Genomic DNA, 14,501 nt, shown 5'->3' with positions numbered 1-14,501 from the left:
TCTATTCGAATTTCCAACAAAATCCTAAACTGAAAACCTAAACAAATTAACTTTGAAGAAAATTTCCAGTTGGCGATTGTAACTAAAGTAGTGACCGATTTTACCGACCAAGCAAAAGTGACATCTGTTTGCTACGATGTTCAAAATATAAACAAACCGGATTTTTAATTTACTCTTTAAAAACATTTAAAAGTGTTCCTAAGTGTTGTTTTAAATTCTTATTGATAAATTAGTCGAATGGAAAAAAATTTCTAGCTCAAAATCGATTTTCAAACAAGAGTGATCAATACAAGAGAAAAAAAATTATATTAATTTGCAATCGATGTAACTAATTAAACTAAAAGCACAAGTGTCATTTGTCATATATTTTTAAAAAAGAACAACTTCCAAAGACTCAATAGTTTAAATTGTTCAGAATGGTGGGAATAAGCACAAAGAAAAAAAATTTCTCCCTATTAGTAAAATTAGTTTTCTGTTATGAAAAACTCATCGGCTTGTGTCCAGTCGTGTTGGGAAAAAATGGATATTTAATTATCTCAAATACAGGGGCGATTTATTCACTAATTCTCTGTATTGTATACTCAATTTTTTATGCACGTGCATTAATTAATCGAAGTGAAACAGTTTTTCCCATGGAAACATTTATTGCCGCAACAGTTGCAACATACGTTGATGGAATGCAATTTATAATAGTAATCATTGCCTGGCTAATATTTGCATTTCGTCAAAGGAGAATAATATTTATTTTCGAGAATTTTGAAAAAGCTGACAGAATCGCTAGAAAATTGGGAATTAAAGATGAAAATCAATCAAATATCAAAATGCTATGTACACGTATTATTTGTGTAAACATTATTTTTGGTGGATTATTTTTTTCAAAAATTGCATTTTCATCGATTTCACCAATTTTCAAGTGGATTATTTGGGTGCCCTTTGAATTTCCACATATTGTTATTCATAATTTATTTACGTTATTTATCACTGCTTTGGATATACTCGAGAGACAATTTCATAAATTAAATAGTAATTTAACAAAATTAACGGTGATCTTTCTGAGGAAACACTTGTGTGAAAGGTACGAAATTTTTTTTGATTTATTTTTGAATTTTCAATTTGTTCTGGACAAATTTTTGAATTATGCAATTTAGAAAATTCTTTATTTTCAAATATGAATTTTTGAATAATTTCCGATTCAAACTTTAAAAAAATTCAATTATTAACTAATTAATTATTCTTATTTTTATTAATTTCAAAATTTTTAATTAAAATTATTAAAAAAAACTTCATTATTTAAAGAAAAATTCAAAGAAACTCTTCAAAAAGAATTTAATTAGAATTTTCAAAAATTTTAACAAAATTCTTTGCGAGAATTCAATTATTTTCCTAAATAATAAAATTCTTCGAAGGAATTCTATTATTATCGAATTTTTTGATAAAATTCTTTGCAACAATTTGATAGTTTTTAGTAAATTAATTTTAAAATTGAAAATATCTACAATGATAATTAATATATAGATTTTTTAAAATTAATTATTAATCAATTTAATTTTAATTTTTTCAGATCATTATCACGTGATGGGGAATTTCCGCATTTTTTAAATTCTTTACCATTGATTCTCAATTATTTTGGTAAATTACATGACGAATTAATGGATCTCAGTGAAATGATAACAGATTTTTTTGCCCCTGTTACTTTAATGGCATTATTAATATCATTTTTACAAGTTGTGAAGAATTCCTATTTTTTTTGTTTATTTATAACAGATTTTAAAGTTCACGAGAGAAGTGATTTATTAGCAACAATGTATGGTTCCCTTTGGATCAGTGTTCTTGTTTTGGAATTTATTTTTCTCTCATTTGCTTCTGGAACTATTTGTTATGAGGTAATTTCTTACAATAATTAAATTACGTAAAAATAATATTAATAACAATAATAATAATAATAATGCTTTTATTTTTTTTTTGTTTAAATAATAGAAATTTAATTATTTTCAAATAGGTACTTTTTTCGATTTTATAATATTTTACTTTCAAACAGAAGGCTATTTTTCAAACTTGTAATAAATTTCCTCTAAATATAAAATTTATTTCAATAAAATTAGACGAAATTTTCAATTGTTTGACATTTCAGTTAATTAAATCGTTAATTCAATTCTCTAGAACAAATTTTAATTACAATTTTTAGAAATCTTCTTATTTTTAAAGAATTTCTAAATTAAATTACCTTGTTAAATTATTTTGAATACTTATTGTTTTTTATTTTTGCACAAGAATAAAAATTTTTTTAAATTAGAATTACAAATCTTCTAAAATTTAATTAATTTCTAAAAATTACAATTTCTTAATTCTTCCAAAATTTAATTATTTTCTGGAATTTTTATATAAAATTTCGCTCTAAATAAATTATTTTTTAGCAATTTTGAGAAAGTGTTTTAAAAATTCAATTATTTATTTAAAAAAAAGGAAATTTCATTTTAAAAAATACGCTTTTCGTAATTTTTAATTTTATGCAATTTTCAAAAATTTAAATTTGAAATCTTTTGAAATTTAAATATCAATTTATATTATATTTTTTTAAATTCTTAAAGTAAAAAGTATTAAATTTCCGGTTTTCAGTAAAACTAATTTTAAAATATTTATGATCCCAGAGTTCTGAACGTTCAAATGAACAAAATTTATTTATTTATTTATTATTATTATTTATTATTTATTATTATTATATTATATTATATATTATATATATTATATTATATATATTATATTTATTATTATTATATTATTTATTATTTATTTCTTTAAATTAAATTTTTTTGACAATAATTTTACGTCACTACCAAGAAAATTAATTATAAGGTTTTTAAATTTAAAAATTTAAGTCTAATTTTTATTAGAATTATAAATTTATGAAAATATTATTAATAAAAAATATTTTGTTGAATTAACCTTTCAAAATTTGTTGATCATAAATATTTAAATTTATTAAATTAAATTTATTATTCTAAAAAAATTAATTCTTGATTGCGGACGATCTTTATTTATAATTTAATTAAAATAATTCCAATTTCATTAATTTTTGTTTTATTTTTAGGCAAACAACACTGGAAATGCACTTTTAAAATTATGGGTATATTACAGACCAGCAAATTGTCAAAAATCTGTAAGATTTGTCAAAAAAGAATTTCGTTTTTGTTTAAAATTTAAATTTTCTGCAAATATTTTAATTGTCTTCAATTTTGTAACTTCAGATTATAAAATTCTCGCATCAATTAATTCAAAGGAAACTTAAAATCTCTTTATATGGATTCATTGACTTGAATTATCATTTTATCTACAAGGTAGATTCTCTTTATAAAAAATTATTATAAGCGCATTTTTCAAAAAAAAAAAGTAATTAACTAATTTTTTCTTTTTAGATTTTTGGAGCTTTAACAACATATCTCATAATTATGTTGCAAATGGACGATGATTAGTTTTACAAATCAAGACAAAAATAATTATAATATTCTAGTATTATAAAGAAAGGTAAATTTAATTATTTCCTAAACATTTCTATTAAATATTGAATATTAAACTTTTTAATTTCAGAAAAATGGAATTAGACTTTTACTAAAAATGTATTTTTTAAACTAAAAAATACATTTTTATGCTAAAAAAATTATCTTTTTACTAAAAAATTAGTCTTTTACTAAAAAAAATTAAGTTACTAAACGCAAAAATCTAATAAAAATAGCCATAGAAAATGAAAATAAGAATTTAGATAAAGTGGGACATTTTGTGTAGAGTGATCATTCTTCCCACTACTATCGACTTTCTGAAGGCCACTAAAGCGCGGTTAAACGTATATTGTGTACAGTTTGAATCAAACAACCTCGTGTCGCCTTTCAAGAAACACTTCTCATTCTTTTAAAGTAACAAATCATTTTTTTCAATTCACATAAATCAAAAGAAAAAGGGAAACTATTTTTAAATGTGCTAAATTTTTATTAAATCAACAAACATGAAGCTTTTACTATTTGTCATAATTTCCGCAATTTTATCCACTGGTGAGTAATTAAATATCCAAATATATACAACAAATTCTGCAACGCAGTTCTTCACCTCTATTGATTCACATAAATTCTAAGTCTTTTTCACGTTTCAGCATTTCTTTTCTTTTTTTTACTTCCTCATCAAAAAACTTTGTATTAAATTTCTTCACAATTAATCATAATTATAAGAGTACAGAAAAAAATAACGATCTTTTTAAATTATTTCCTTCGCGCGGTTCATTCAAAGAAATTTTTTTTCAATTTTTCATCTAAAATTTGTATAATTTGTAAAATTTTTATAATATCCATAATTTTTTATTATTACCAATTTTTTTTTTATTTTTCTTAATTTTTCTTGCAATTTTGATAAAATTTGCTACAATAATATATAAAGATTATCAAAAAGTAATAGTGAATAAATTTGATAAATATTTTAGAATGTAAAACGTGTTTCCCTTTCACTAGCTTGATTCATCATTCTGCGGTTATTTTATTTCGTAAACGATAAACATGACTAAGATATTTGAGAAACTTCTTATTGTTTCCCGCGATTATTCCATAATAATAATAATATTATTATTTACTATTACATATTATGATGATCGATAACCATGATTCAAATTTTGTTTAATAACATTTTCTTTTGTTTCAGTCAACTGTACGATTTGTTATAAATGCATTGATGGTGACCAATCTCATGTGATCGGTTCTTACAAAACTTGCAATAAATTTTTAGATAATCATACCTGTAATACTACTTCCTATTCTGATGCATGTGTAACTTATGTATCTGATTGTGAGTATTATAAATATTTCTATTTTATTATTTATTATAAATTTAAAAAATTCACTTATTAAGTAAATAATTAATTATTATTATTTATATTTTCAAAAATTGTAATAAAATTCTTCGCAAGAATTCAATTATTTTCATAAATAATAATAATCTTCGAAGGAATTCAATTATTTTCATTAATAATAAAATTTTTTTGCAAAAATTCAAATATTTTCAACAAAATTTTAATACAATTTCACGAAAAAATTCAATTATTTTCTAAAATTTTAAGAAATCCATTAAATCGATTCAATTATTTTTTAAAATAATAAAGTCTTTGCAAACATTCAATTATTTTCAATTATTTTATTTTTTTCTTTCTCGTTTCCTTCTGGTTATTGGAAACCTTTTTTTCTGTAAAATTCCTTAATTTTCAAATCGTTTAATAAATTTCTTGAAAAATATCGAATTATCTTCTTTAAAACTCAAGAAATTCCAATTATTATTCCAAAATTCAATTATTTAAAAAATAATTAAAGTAATTCTAAAATTGAGTTATTCTAAAAAATACAATTATTTCTAAAATTGTCTCTAAAATTTATTTTAAAAATTCAATTATTTTCAAAATTTTTAAGAAATTTCTTGTAAAATATTATATTATATTCTATAAAAATTAGAAAATGATAGATACAATTTGTTTATGAAAAATTTAATTATGTCAATTTTTTAATAAAATTCTTAAAAAATTAAATTTTTTTTATAGAATTTAAAAACTAATTTTTCTGAATTTTAAATAAAATTTCTTTAAAGAATTCAACTATAATTCAAAATTAAATTCTCCGCAAGAATTCGATTATTTTCATAAATAATAATATTCTTCGAAAGAATTCACTTATTTTCAATACAATTTTAATAAAATTTCACAAAAGGATTCAATTTTGAAAAAAATACAAAGAAATTCTTCAAAAGAATATAATTATTTTCTATATTTTAATAAAATTCTCTAAATTAATTAAATTATTTTTAAAAAACTGTAATTAAATTTTGAGAAGAATTAAATTATTTCCAAAAATTTTAAGAAAATTCAATGAGTAAGTGTTTAATTTCAATTATTAAGAAACGCGATTATTTTGAAAACTTGAAAGAAATTATTCGTAAAATTTAATGACATTAAAAATTTTCAATTTTCAAATTCTTCAAAACAATTCAACTATTTTTATAAATTGTAAAATTTTACGCAAGAATTAAATGATTTTCAATACAATATGTAATTTTAAAATTGAAAATATTTTAAAAGAAAAATTTTTAAAAAAGTTAGAAAACAAAAAAGCAAATAACAACTAACTCCAAACATATTGGAATTGCAAATTGCATCAAAATTGCATGAAAAAATAAGAAATTAGATTATTTTTAAAAAATTCAAAGAAATTCTTCAAAATTATTTAATTAGAATTTTTAAAATTTTTTATAAAATTCTTCGCAAGAATTCAATTATTTTCATAAGTAAAAGAATTCCTTGAAGGAATTCAATTATTTTCATTGATAATAAATATCTTCAGAGCAATTCAATTATTTTTAATTAAATTTTAGTAAAATTTCTTGAAAGAATACAATTATTTTTAAAAAAATATTAATTAAATTCACATATTTTCAAAAATTCTGATAAAATTTTTCAAAAAAAATTCAATTATTTTCCTTACATTGTAAAATCTTTCGCAAGATTTCAATAATTTTCATGACATGAATTTTAAAATTGAAAATATATTTCAAAATAAAAATAATTAAAAAATTATTAAAAATGAAGAAACAAAAAAGCAAACAATTAACTTTAAACAGATTACCGGAATACAACGATTAATACAATATAGATTATTAAATTCTCGTAGAACTCATCAATTCTTATTGATTCAAAAAAGAATTTTAGTTAAACTTTCAGATAATATTTGAAGAATTAAAAGAATTTTAATTTTTAGAAATAATTAAATTTTGAAAGGTTTAAAGATTGAAAGTATGTTTGAAATTTTTTAATTCCTTCTTTACGCACGAGTGTATTTATACTAATTTAAAATAAGAATTTCTAAATTTGCCTCAAAAGTCAGAAAAAAGTCTTTTTCATTATTAAAATATGTAATCGTTTTTTTTTTCTTTCAGATCTACACAAAAGAACCACGGTTTATGACTGTTGGACTGAGATGCATCCATTCAGAAGTGGACAACACATTGATACTAACATATGCAAGAGCAATTACTGCAATCGTGATGAAAATTGGGGGCGTTATAATAAGGCTACAAGTGTTACCTTGCAAACATCACTTGCTCTCATTTTAATTAGTTCACTCTGCTTCCTCTAAACTTGAATGTTACATCATTAAGGAAACCGAGAGTACAATGGCAAAAAGTTTATAACACGCAAGGACAACGCTTAATTTGCATTTGCCTTTTAAAGAAAAAAAAAAAGAGTACAAAAGAATTCCGAGCCATTTTTTACTATTTGTATATAATTTATCTGATTTTTAAAATCATTTATTTTTAGAAAGTATATTAATTTGGAAAATTATAAATTTTCTATGTAATATTATATAGTAATATGAATATTGTATACGAATATTGTTTTTTTTTTGTTTTTTGTTTTTTTTTGCTTGTATATACAGTGAAAAATTTCATATTTATTATATAATATTACATTTTATTATTAATACTATTGTTATCAAGCGCAAGGCATGTTTGTTAGTATTATCGTTATAAAGCGTAAGGCATAATTGTTACTATTATCTTTATCAACCATAAGTCATAGTTGTTAATTCGTTATTAATTGTAAAATATAGAGACTGTTACCATTATTACTAATGTCTTTAACTCTGTTAATGTCAATAATCAGAGTATAATTATTAATTTTAAGAATGCAATTTTTTTCTTTTATAATCATGTATAAATACTCCATGAAAAATTGTACATTTAATTTTTATATACTTCGAAAAAATTGTACGTTTCGTTTTTAAATACTTCATGAAAGTACATTTAATTTTTAGACACCTCGAAAAAATTGTAAACGTTTAGTTTTGAAATACTCCGTGAAAAATTTTACATTTATTTTTTATTCACGAAAAATTGTTGATTTATTTTTTATTCATGAAAAACTGTACATTAAGTTTTTATTCATGAAAAATTGTATGTTTAATTTTTAAATACTCCGAAAAAATTGTTCTTTTAATTTTTTAAATTTAAAAAAAAATGTTGTTAATAAATTTTGAGAAAATTGTAAATACGTGAATTATTTCGTGTCACAGAGCAATGCAACTCCACGTAAAATCCAATATTCGGGAGGTTTTATTGTTTCTAGCCATAGCGGCGTTATTAGCAAATTATAAGTTCTCATTGGTTTCTTGTAAACTGGACACTAAATTATAGAATTTGAATTTTTAGTTAAGGAAAATTACTAATTCAATTATCATTAATTTTAAATTGAAGTTTAATTACTTTTTTAATTAATTCATTAGCAAGGTTTACTTAATTTTGAAATGTAAACATTTTCCATTTAATTTAGTACTTTAATTTACTTTAATTTAGTTTCGTTTAGTTCAATTTAGTTTCATTTAGTTTAATTTAATTAAATAAAATTTCGAAAAATCGAAAAATGAAGGGAGATTTAATAATAGAGAGATAATAAAATATTGTAAATACCTGGTAAAGTTTTGGATTTTTATCTGGATTATTGTAGAGCGCGAAGATGTGTATCACAGGCATCATCACGTACAGGACTTTGTTTAACGATTCACGTAGGCGATTATTTTTCAAATCCCATCCAGCACCGTCCAAATACAATCCGTAGACAAAAACACCTTCCTGATGGACAAATTAATATAAAATAAAATTCACTCAACCAATATTGTAAATATTAATATAAAATAAAATTCATTCAACCAATATTGTAAATATTAATACAAAATAAAATTCAGTTAACCAATATTGTAAATATAATTAATATTTACAATATTAATTAATTATTAATATAATAATTTATTATTCTTACATTTGGCGAAGTTCTCACTTCTTCAGCGGTGTGTTTCGTCACTTCATTGTGAAGTGTGACATTATCAAGAGCCCATCCTTTATGGGCCCTTGTTACTTCCTGTTTCATTGCTGTTAAAAAACCTGCAGAAAAAAATTTCTTTTAGAAAAAATAAATTCATTTTATCAAATTTATTAATTATACTTATTGTTTAATTATCTTGTATAGTAAAAACTCCAGTGATAAGCAAACCGATTTTATCATTTATTTAATTACTTGGTATTTAAAAACGAATTTCTTTTTTTAAATCAAAAATTCTTTCTTCAAATAATTCTTTGCTTTTCTCCAATTTTTAATATTTTAACCAACAATTTTTAAGCTAACTTTTAATTATCATTTAAGAAAAATTTTTTTTTCTTAAATTTTAAAATTCCTTCTCCAAATAATTTTTCTTTTACATTTTTCAATTTTTTGCTAGGTATTTTAAGCAAACATTTTTTTTAGCAAATTGTTATTGATAACACTTTAAGCAATATAAAAGCAACATTAAGAAACAATTTTCCGTTTGCTTTTTGTTTTAATTTATTGCTTTTTAAAGAAGAAATATGCTCACCTTGAGGATTGAAAAATCCAGTCATCCAAAATTTCGGCGGTCTTCGTCCAAATAACCAAGAGGAAAATTGACGATTTCTTTCGAGAAGTTCCGTAAACCAAAATCCAAGTGTACTTGATTCCCATGAGCGAGACTTCCACACTTTGGGTATTCTTGCATCGTAAATATTATCTAACGCATCTCTCAATTCCTGTTTAATGGAGGAAAAAAAAAGACAGAACGTTATTATTTGAAATAAATTTTATCAATTTTAAATCAACTATTTAATTGATTTCCAATTTTTTAATAAAGAAATTCACCTCATTCATTATTATAACTCCCTCGATGGCCAATAGTAAATCTTTCAGTGTTACTCGAACTAATTTGATGACAATTTGTATTCGATCTATTTCCTGTTTCAGGAAAATATTCATCGAGCTTGTTGCGCCCATAATTTGCAATCTAATATATTAAAAATAAAATTGTTCTTATATTAATTTTCTCTAATAAGTGAATATTTATTTCAATTATTAAATAATTTTTTTCTTACTTATTCAATTCAATTATTAAATAATTTCTTTATTTTAATTCATTTTACTGATAATTCAATTATTAAATATTTAATTCAATTTTACGCAAATATATTTGTTTTTAATATTTAATTAAATTATTAAATAGTTGTCTATGAAATAATTTTTCCTTTTACTTTTAAGCTCGCTTTTTAGTTAATTTCAAATTATATCGGTAGATGGTCGGACTCTATTTTAATTATTAAATTATTAAATATTTTCACCTATTTTTCACTTCAAATGGATCATAAGCCGGTGGCAATTTTGACAACATTTCATTCGCCTGCCTTGCCACTGAATCCTCCCGCGATTCACCTCCACCAATTCCTGCTTCCTTAGGTTGCACCGATATTATTGTATCCAAAACATTCTGCGTCGTATTACTTTGATAACTGTAAATAAAAAAAAGAAAATTATTCAAAATTTTTTCAGTAAAATTGCAAATATTTTTATTTTATTAGAAATTTTTTCTTCTAAGTTTATTATAAAATATGAATTGAATATTGATTAATTTGACTTACGTAATGTCCGCATTTGGATGAAGACCATAAGCTTGTGGTGGATCGATGCTAGCCATAGTATCTATGGCTTTTATATATTCACTGACTAATTTATAATTAAGAACAGTATAGCCTTTATAAAAATTAAATGCCTCTGAAAATATTGTGGACGTGAACCAAACTTTTGCAAAAGTATTCAAAAGACGTTTATCATAGTCGTCAGTTACACGACCTCCGTACTGAACTTCACCAATCATGTACCTTTATTTCAAAGAATATTAATAAAAAAAAAATATAAATTTTATAAATAAAAGAATTTAATAGAAGAATTTAAAGCCAAACAGCAAACTTCAAATCTATATATATATAAAATCAGACTTTTGTTTCTACATTGCTCAGAACATTAAATTTCACACATAATTATTCGTTTTGAGTATCAAGGATTCCAAATATACCAATAAAAAATTTCGTGTTTTTGTTTGTATATAAATTATAAATAAAATTATATCTTCATTTTTAAAAATTTATTTGCTTACCTGACAGTTGACCAACTAATGTCTCCTGTATTATCCAAATCATTTAAATGATTATTCATAAACATACAGGAAGCGAGCCAATCGGCGGAATTAAATTCATAAGGAATATTCCAACCCAGAGGACCAAATTTGCGTCGTTCTTGCAAAACCGTGTGCAAAAAGGAAACAACATACACTAACGGTATGTATTGGGAGGAATCACACTGGTCCAACATCTCCTGATTCATTCCACTGTATGTCGCGAGTAAACCCGCTCTTATTCCTGAAAATTAAATCACTATTACAATCAAAAAATTAATTTAATTAATTAATTTTTAAATTTTTATTTTTTATCTTAATTTAAATATTTTAATTTTACTCCCTATTTTATTTTAGTATTTTTCCAGTATTTTTGTATTATATTAGCGTAAAAAAAAATTAATCTAAAATATAAAAAGAAACCTTGCGGTGGCTCATAAGTGAATTTAATCGACATTTGCAGTAGAGAAATTGGAAAATCTTTATGTGGCTCAGTAGTTATCCAAATACGAAAATCGGGATGTGGTGAATCCATTTCTAAAATAAAGTCCACCAATTCCACCATATACTCGAGGCCCAAGTGACAATTTTGACAGAGCGCCCAAAAGCCCTAAATTTTATTTTTAATTTCAATTTTTACTCCGTAGAATTATTCATTATTTTTGATAGTATTTGCAAATTTTCAAAATACTTCAGTTTTTGCAGAATTTAATAATTTTCTCGCATGAATTTCCTGTCCCTGTCCCATTGAAATACTTTTACAACGAATCTCCATTTTTTTCGCAAGCTGTTCAATACTTGGTGTGGGATCCGATCCCATACTCAAAAAACAAATCATCGGCGTGTTTGGTCTCGATTCTGAATGCATAACATCTAATAAAGTTAATACTGGTTCTGCATATTTTACACCCAAAGAACTGGCAATATATTTACGCGATTGCGAAAGTGTTCTGTCCATACACCAAGCTCTGATCGAAAAAATTAAAAAAAATTTTTCAATTAACACTTTTTCAAAAGAAACTCAAGATTCTCAGTTTAATAAATTAAAAAAATTTAATTTTAAATTAAAAAAAACGAAAAAAGAATTAAAATTGTTTTGAATTAATAAATAAAGAACCGAAAAAGATCAAGGATTAAAAGATTAAAAGTCTAAATAATATTCCAAAAAAAGGAAAATTAAATATTAAAAAAATATTGTTTAAAAGAAAAGAAAATTAATAAGAAAGAAAAAAAACGAAATACCTGATTATTAAAAGACGACGAAACGTATCGTAACTATTGTAGCCATCAGGAATAACTTCCTCCTCGGGCGATTCCTTACTGAACCAGTTTTTCCAATTTTTTTCTGACGCATAAACTTGAGAGACAATATTTTGAAAATTTTTGACAGACGAAAGAGCGACTAAATTCAACCAAGTCATGTCGGTGATCCATTTGTAGGGTTTGCGTGTTACTGAATTTAAATCGAGAGCCGCTCCTCCTTTAATGAAATACTGAAATTCCTCGTGAGTTATTGCGCCTCTTTGTAGATCAATTTTCAATGTCATCAACACACTGAACATGTATTTATGATTTTCATACAATCCACGTGATTTGTATTTAAATATTTCAAATGTTAAATATTCAATAATGTAGCCAATTCTCTTCATATTCACCGGACTTTTTTCTGATCTGAAATAAATTCATTTCATTCTTTCTCAGTAATAAAAAGTAAATAAAAATAAAATTTCTAATAGAATAATTTCTGATATAATTATTAATACAATTTAATTATTATTATTCTAATATAATTTTAATAATACTATTCTAATATAAATTTTGAATAGAAATTTGGAAAAAAAATTTACCTGTCGAGAGAAAGATCGAAGCGCTCCAAAAATTGAGCGAGTGACGTTTGATACATGACATTAACTTGAGCCATGTCGCAGATTAGAAAATAGAGAACACTTCCTCTAGTCGCAACTGGTCTAAATTCTTCTCGTGCTGCATTAATTTTCAATTCGGTTTCATTTGCTATCGTCAATTTTTCATTCACTTCATTGGCCGTTGTTCTTGTATTATTCAAAACTGCCATCAGTTCTACGTCATCTATTAATGGTCCCTGAAATTTCAATTCAAAAAAAGAAGAATAAACAAAAATGAAGTGTGAAAAAAACTTAAATAGAAAATATTCCCACAAATTAATTTTTACCTGAACGGTTGTTAATTTATGAAGTAAATTTGCTTCCAATTCCTTGATTTTCCTCTTATTCGCCGTTACATCAGTAATTAGTTGAGTTCGTTCAGTTTCCAATTCCTGCTTTTCAGTTAAAATAACTCTACCCAGTAACTGATCTTCCAGACCTGGGGAAATACAATTTTTTTATAACTAAATTTTATATTTGTATTTTAAATTTAAGTTTTCAATTGAATTTTAATGTTTATTCTCAGAAAATTGAAATCATTATGAAAAAATAAAATTTGAAAATTAAATCTAACCCTTCATTGTTACAGTGAAGTCGATTATGGAAGTGCGCGCAAATACTTCCGGCGGATATGAAGGATTCGGCAATTTAGTTGTAATGTACAAACGAAAATCATCATGAACGTCAACTTCTTTATCACCTAATTTTACCTGAAAATAACAATTTTCACAAATCAAAATAGAATAAGTAAAAATTTATAAAATTTATAAAATTTTCTAATAAATTTACCAAATAGTTCAAATGTTATTAAATTACGTGATTAAAAATTATATTATAATAAATAATTAATTTAAATTAGTACTTAAAATAAATAATAAAGAAAATGAGTAAATAAAAAAAAAGAAATAATCAGTAAAAATAATTAAAAAACTCACCTTCAGTGTTGTTCCTATTTTTATAAAATTCTTTTCCAATAAATTATCCAAAACGGGGTCCAATTCTTCTTCAACATCTTCGATTAAAAGTGGACGACCTAGAGAAACGCAATCTTCCAAATGATTTCTAAAATACTTGTGCGTTAGGAAAGTAACCTGAAAGTAATTTTATTTTCAATTTTTATTTTTGCAGTTGTAAAAACTCAAAGAAATTAGATTACAAAGAAAAGAACAGAAAAATATGATCATTTAAGAATAATTTAATAAAAACCATTTTTCGGAAAAATAAATAAATTATAAATAAATTGCAAAATTGCAAAATTAACAAATTCTAATAAAAATAAAATTTAAAGAAACTCACTTGCAGATCAAAGTCCCTTTCCTTATTTTTAATCCAAGTCTTTCCTTGCAATTGAGGATCAATTAATAGAGGATATCTCGAAGCTTTCGTTACAATTATTCCATTCTGAATCGACAGTTCATCATTGGGCAATCCCTGAAGATTCCATTCTCCAGTCTACATAAAAGAAAATGTTAAAAATAAATAAGCTAACATTTTTTCACATTGTCAAATTTTTTAATTTTTTAAGTTTCTTTTTTAAATTTTTCTTTTAAATGTTACGAGGTTAAAATTA

The 14,501-nt window shown here is 23.3% G+C and overlaps 3 protein-coding genes across 3 annotated transcripts in view; 2 read left to right on the top strand and 1 right to left on the bottom strand.

Annotated features, from left to right (window-relative positions):
• The first annotated feature begins 320 nt into the window (after positions 1-320).
• Positions 321-3,522, top strand: LOC122506070 (putative gustatory receptor 28b). The gene is made up of 5 exons (XM_043618048.1): positions 321-1,075; positions 1,562-1,883; positions 3,089-3,157; positions 3,246-3,335; positions 3,414-3,522. The coding sequence occupies exons 1-5, from the start codon at positions 417-419 to the stop codon at positions 3,468-3,470; spliced, it is 1,197 nt and encodes a 398-aa protein (XP_043473983.1). The 5' UTR covers positions 321-416; the 3' UTR covers positions 3,471-3,522.
• Positions 3,523-3,829: 307 nt separating this feature from the next.
• On the top strand, positions 3,830-7,195 carry LOC122506073. Its single transcript, XM_043618061.1, has 3 exons — positions 3,830-4,043; positions 4,681-4,824; positions 6,955-7,195. The coding sequence occupies exons 1-3, from the start codon at positions 3,998-4,000 to the stop codon at positions 7,152-7,154; spliced, it is 390 nt and encodes a 129-aa protein (XP_043473996.1). The 5' UTR covers positions 3,830-3,997; the 3' UTR covers positions 7,155-7,195.
• A 786-nt stretch (positions 7,196-7,981) lies between these two features.
• The window catches only part of LOC122506074 (dynein axonemal heavy chain 8), a 28,779-nt gene continuing 22,259 nt past the window's right edge, over positions 7,982-14,501 (bottom strand). Inside the window, exons 49-64 of the mRNA XM_043618062.1 lie at positions 14,228-14,383; positions 13,867-14,022; positions 13,506-13,641; positions 13,219-13,370; positions 12,875-13,128; positions 12,270-12,698; positions 11,719-11,995; positions 11,451-11,637; positions 11,010-11,271; positions 10,495-10,734; positions 10,198-10,365; positions 9,725-9,866; positions 9,426-9,615; positions 8,834-8,955; positions 8,485-8,646; positions 7,982-8,200 (exon numbers count right to left, since the gene is read on the bottom strand). Of these exons, the coding sequence (XP_043473997.1) occupies positions 8,075-8,200; positions 8,485-8,646; positions 8,834-8,955; positions 9,426-9,615; positions 9,725-9,866; positions 10,198-10,365; positions 10,495-10,734; positions 11,010-11,271; positions 11,451-11,637; positions 11,719-11,995; positions 12,270-12,698; positions 12,875-13,128; positions 13,219-13,370; positions 13,506-13,641; positions 13,867-14,022; positions 14,228-14,383 (3,159 nt within the window). The 3' untranslated portion in view covers positions 7,982-8,074. The remainder of the gene's footprint in view (positions 8,201-8,484; positions 8,647-8,833; positions 8,956-9,425; positions 9,616-9,724; positions 9,867-10,197; positions 10,366-10,494; positions 10,735-11,009; positions 11,272-11,450; positions 11,638-11,718; positions 11,996-12,269; positions 12,699-12,874; positions 13,129-13,218; positions 13,371-13,505; positions 13,642-13,866; positions 14,023-14,227; positions 14,384-14,501) is intronic.

Source organism: Leptopilina heterotoma, unplaced genomic scaffold (genome assembly GCF_015476425.1).
Source record: "Leptopilina heterotoma isolate Lh14 unplaced genomic scaffold, ASM1547642v1 Lhet_392, whole genome shotgun sequence".
Classification (NCBI taxonomy): domain Eukaryota; kingdom Metazoa; phylum Arthropoda; class Insecta; order Hymenoptera; family Figitidae; genus Leptopilina; species Leptopilina heterotoma.
The sequence above is the reverse complement of the archived record's forward strand: the minus strand, read 5'-3'. Positions and strand labels throughout refer to the sequence as shown.

Coding starts and splice junctions, on each gene's coding strand:
- LOC122506070 (XM_043618048.1), top strand. CDS start 417: ATGGTGGGAATAAGCACAAAGAAAAAAAATTTCTCCCTATTAGTAAAA. Junction 1,076..1,561: donor AGGAAACACTTGTGTGAAAG/GTACGAAATTTT, acceptor TAATTTTTTCAG/ATCATTATCACGTGATGGGG. Junction 3,336..3,413: donor ATTATCATTTTATCTACAAG/GTAGATTCTCTT, acceptor TTTTCTTTTTAG/ATTTTTGGAGCTTTAACAAC.
- LOC122506073 (XM_043618061.1), top strand. CDS start 3,998: ATGAAGCTTTTACTATTTGTCATAATTTCCGCAATTTTATCCACTG. Junction 4,044..4,680: donor TTCCGCAATTTTATCCACTG/GTGAGTAATTAA, acceptor CTTTTGTTTCAG/TCAACTGTACGATTTGTTAT. Junction 4,825..6,954: donor TGTAACTTATGTATCTGATT/GTGAGTATTATA, acceptor TTTTTCTTTCAG/ATCTACACAAAAGAACCACG.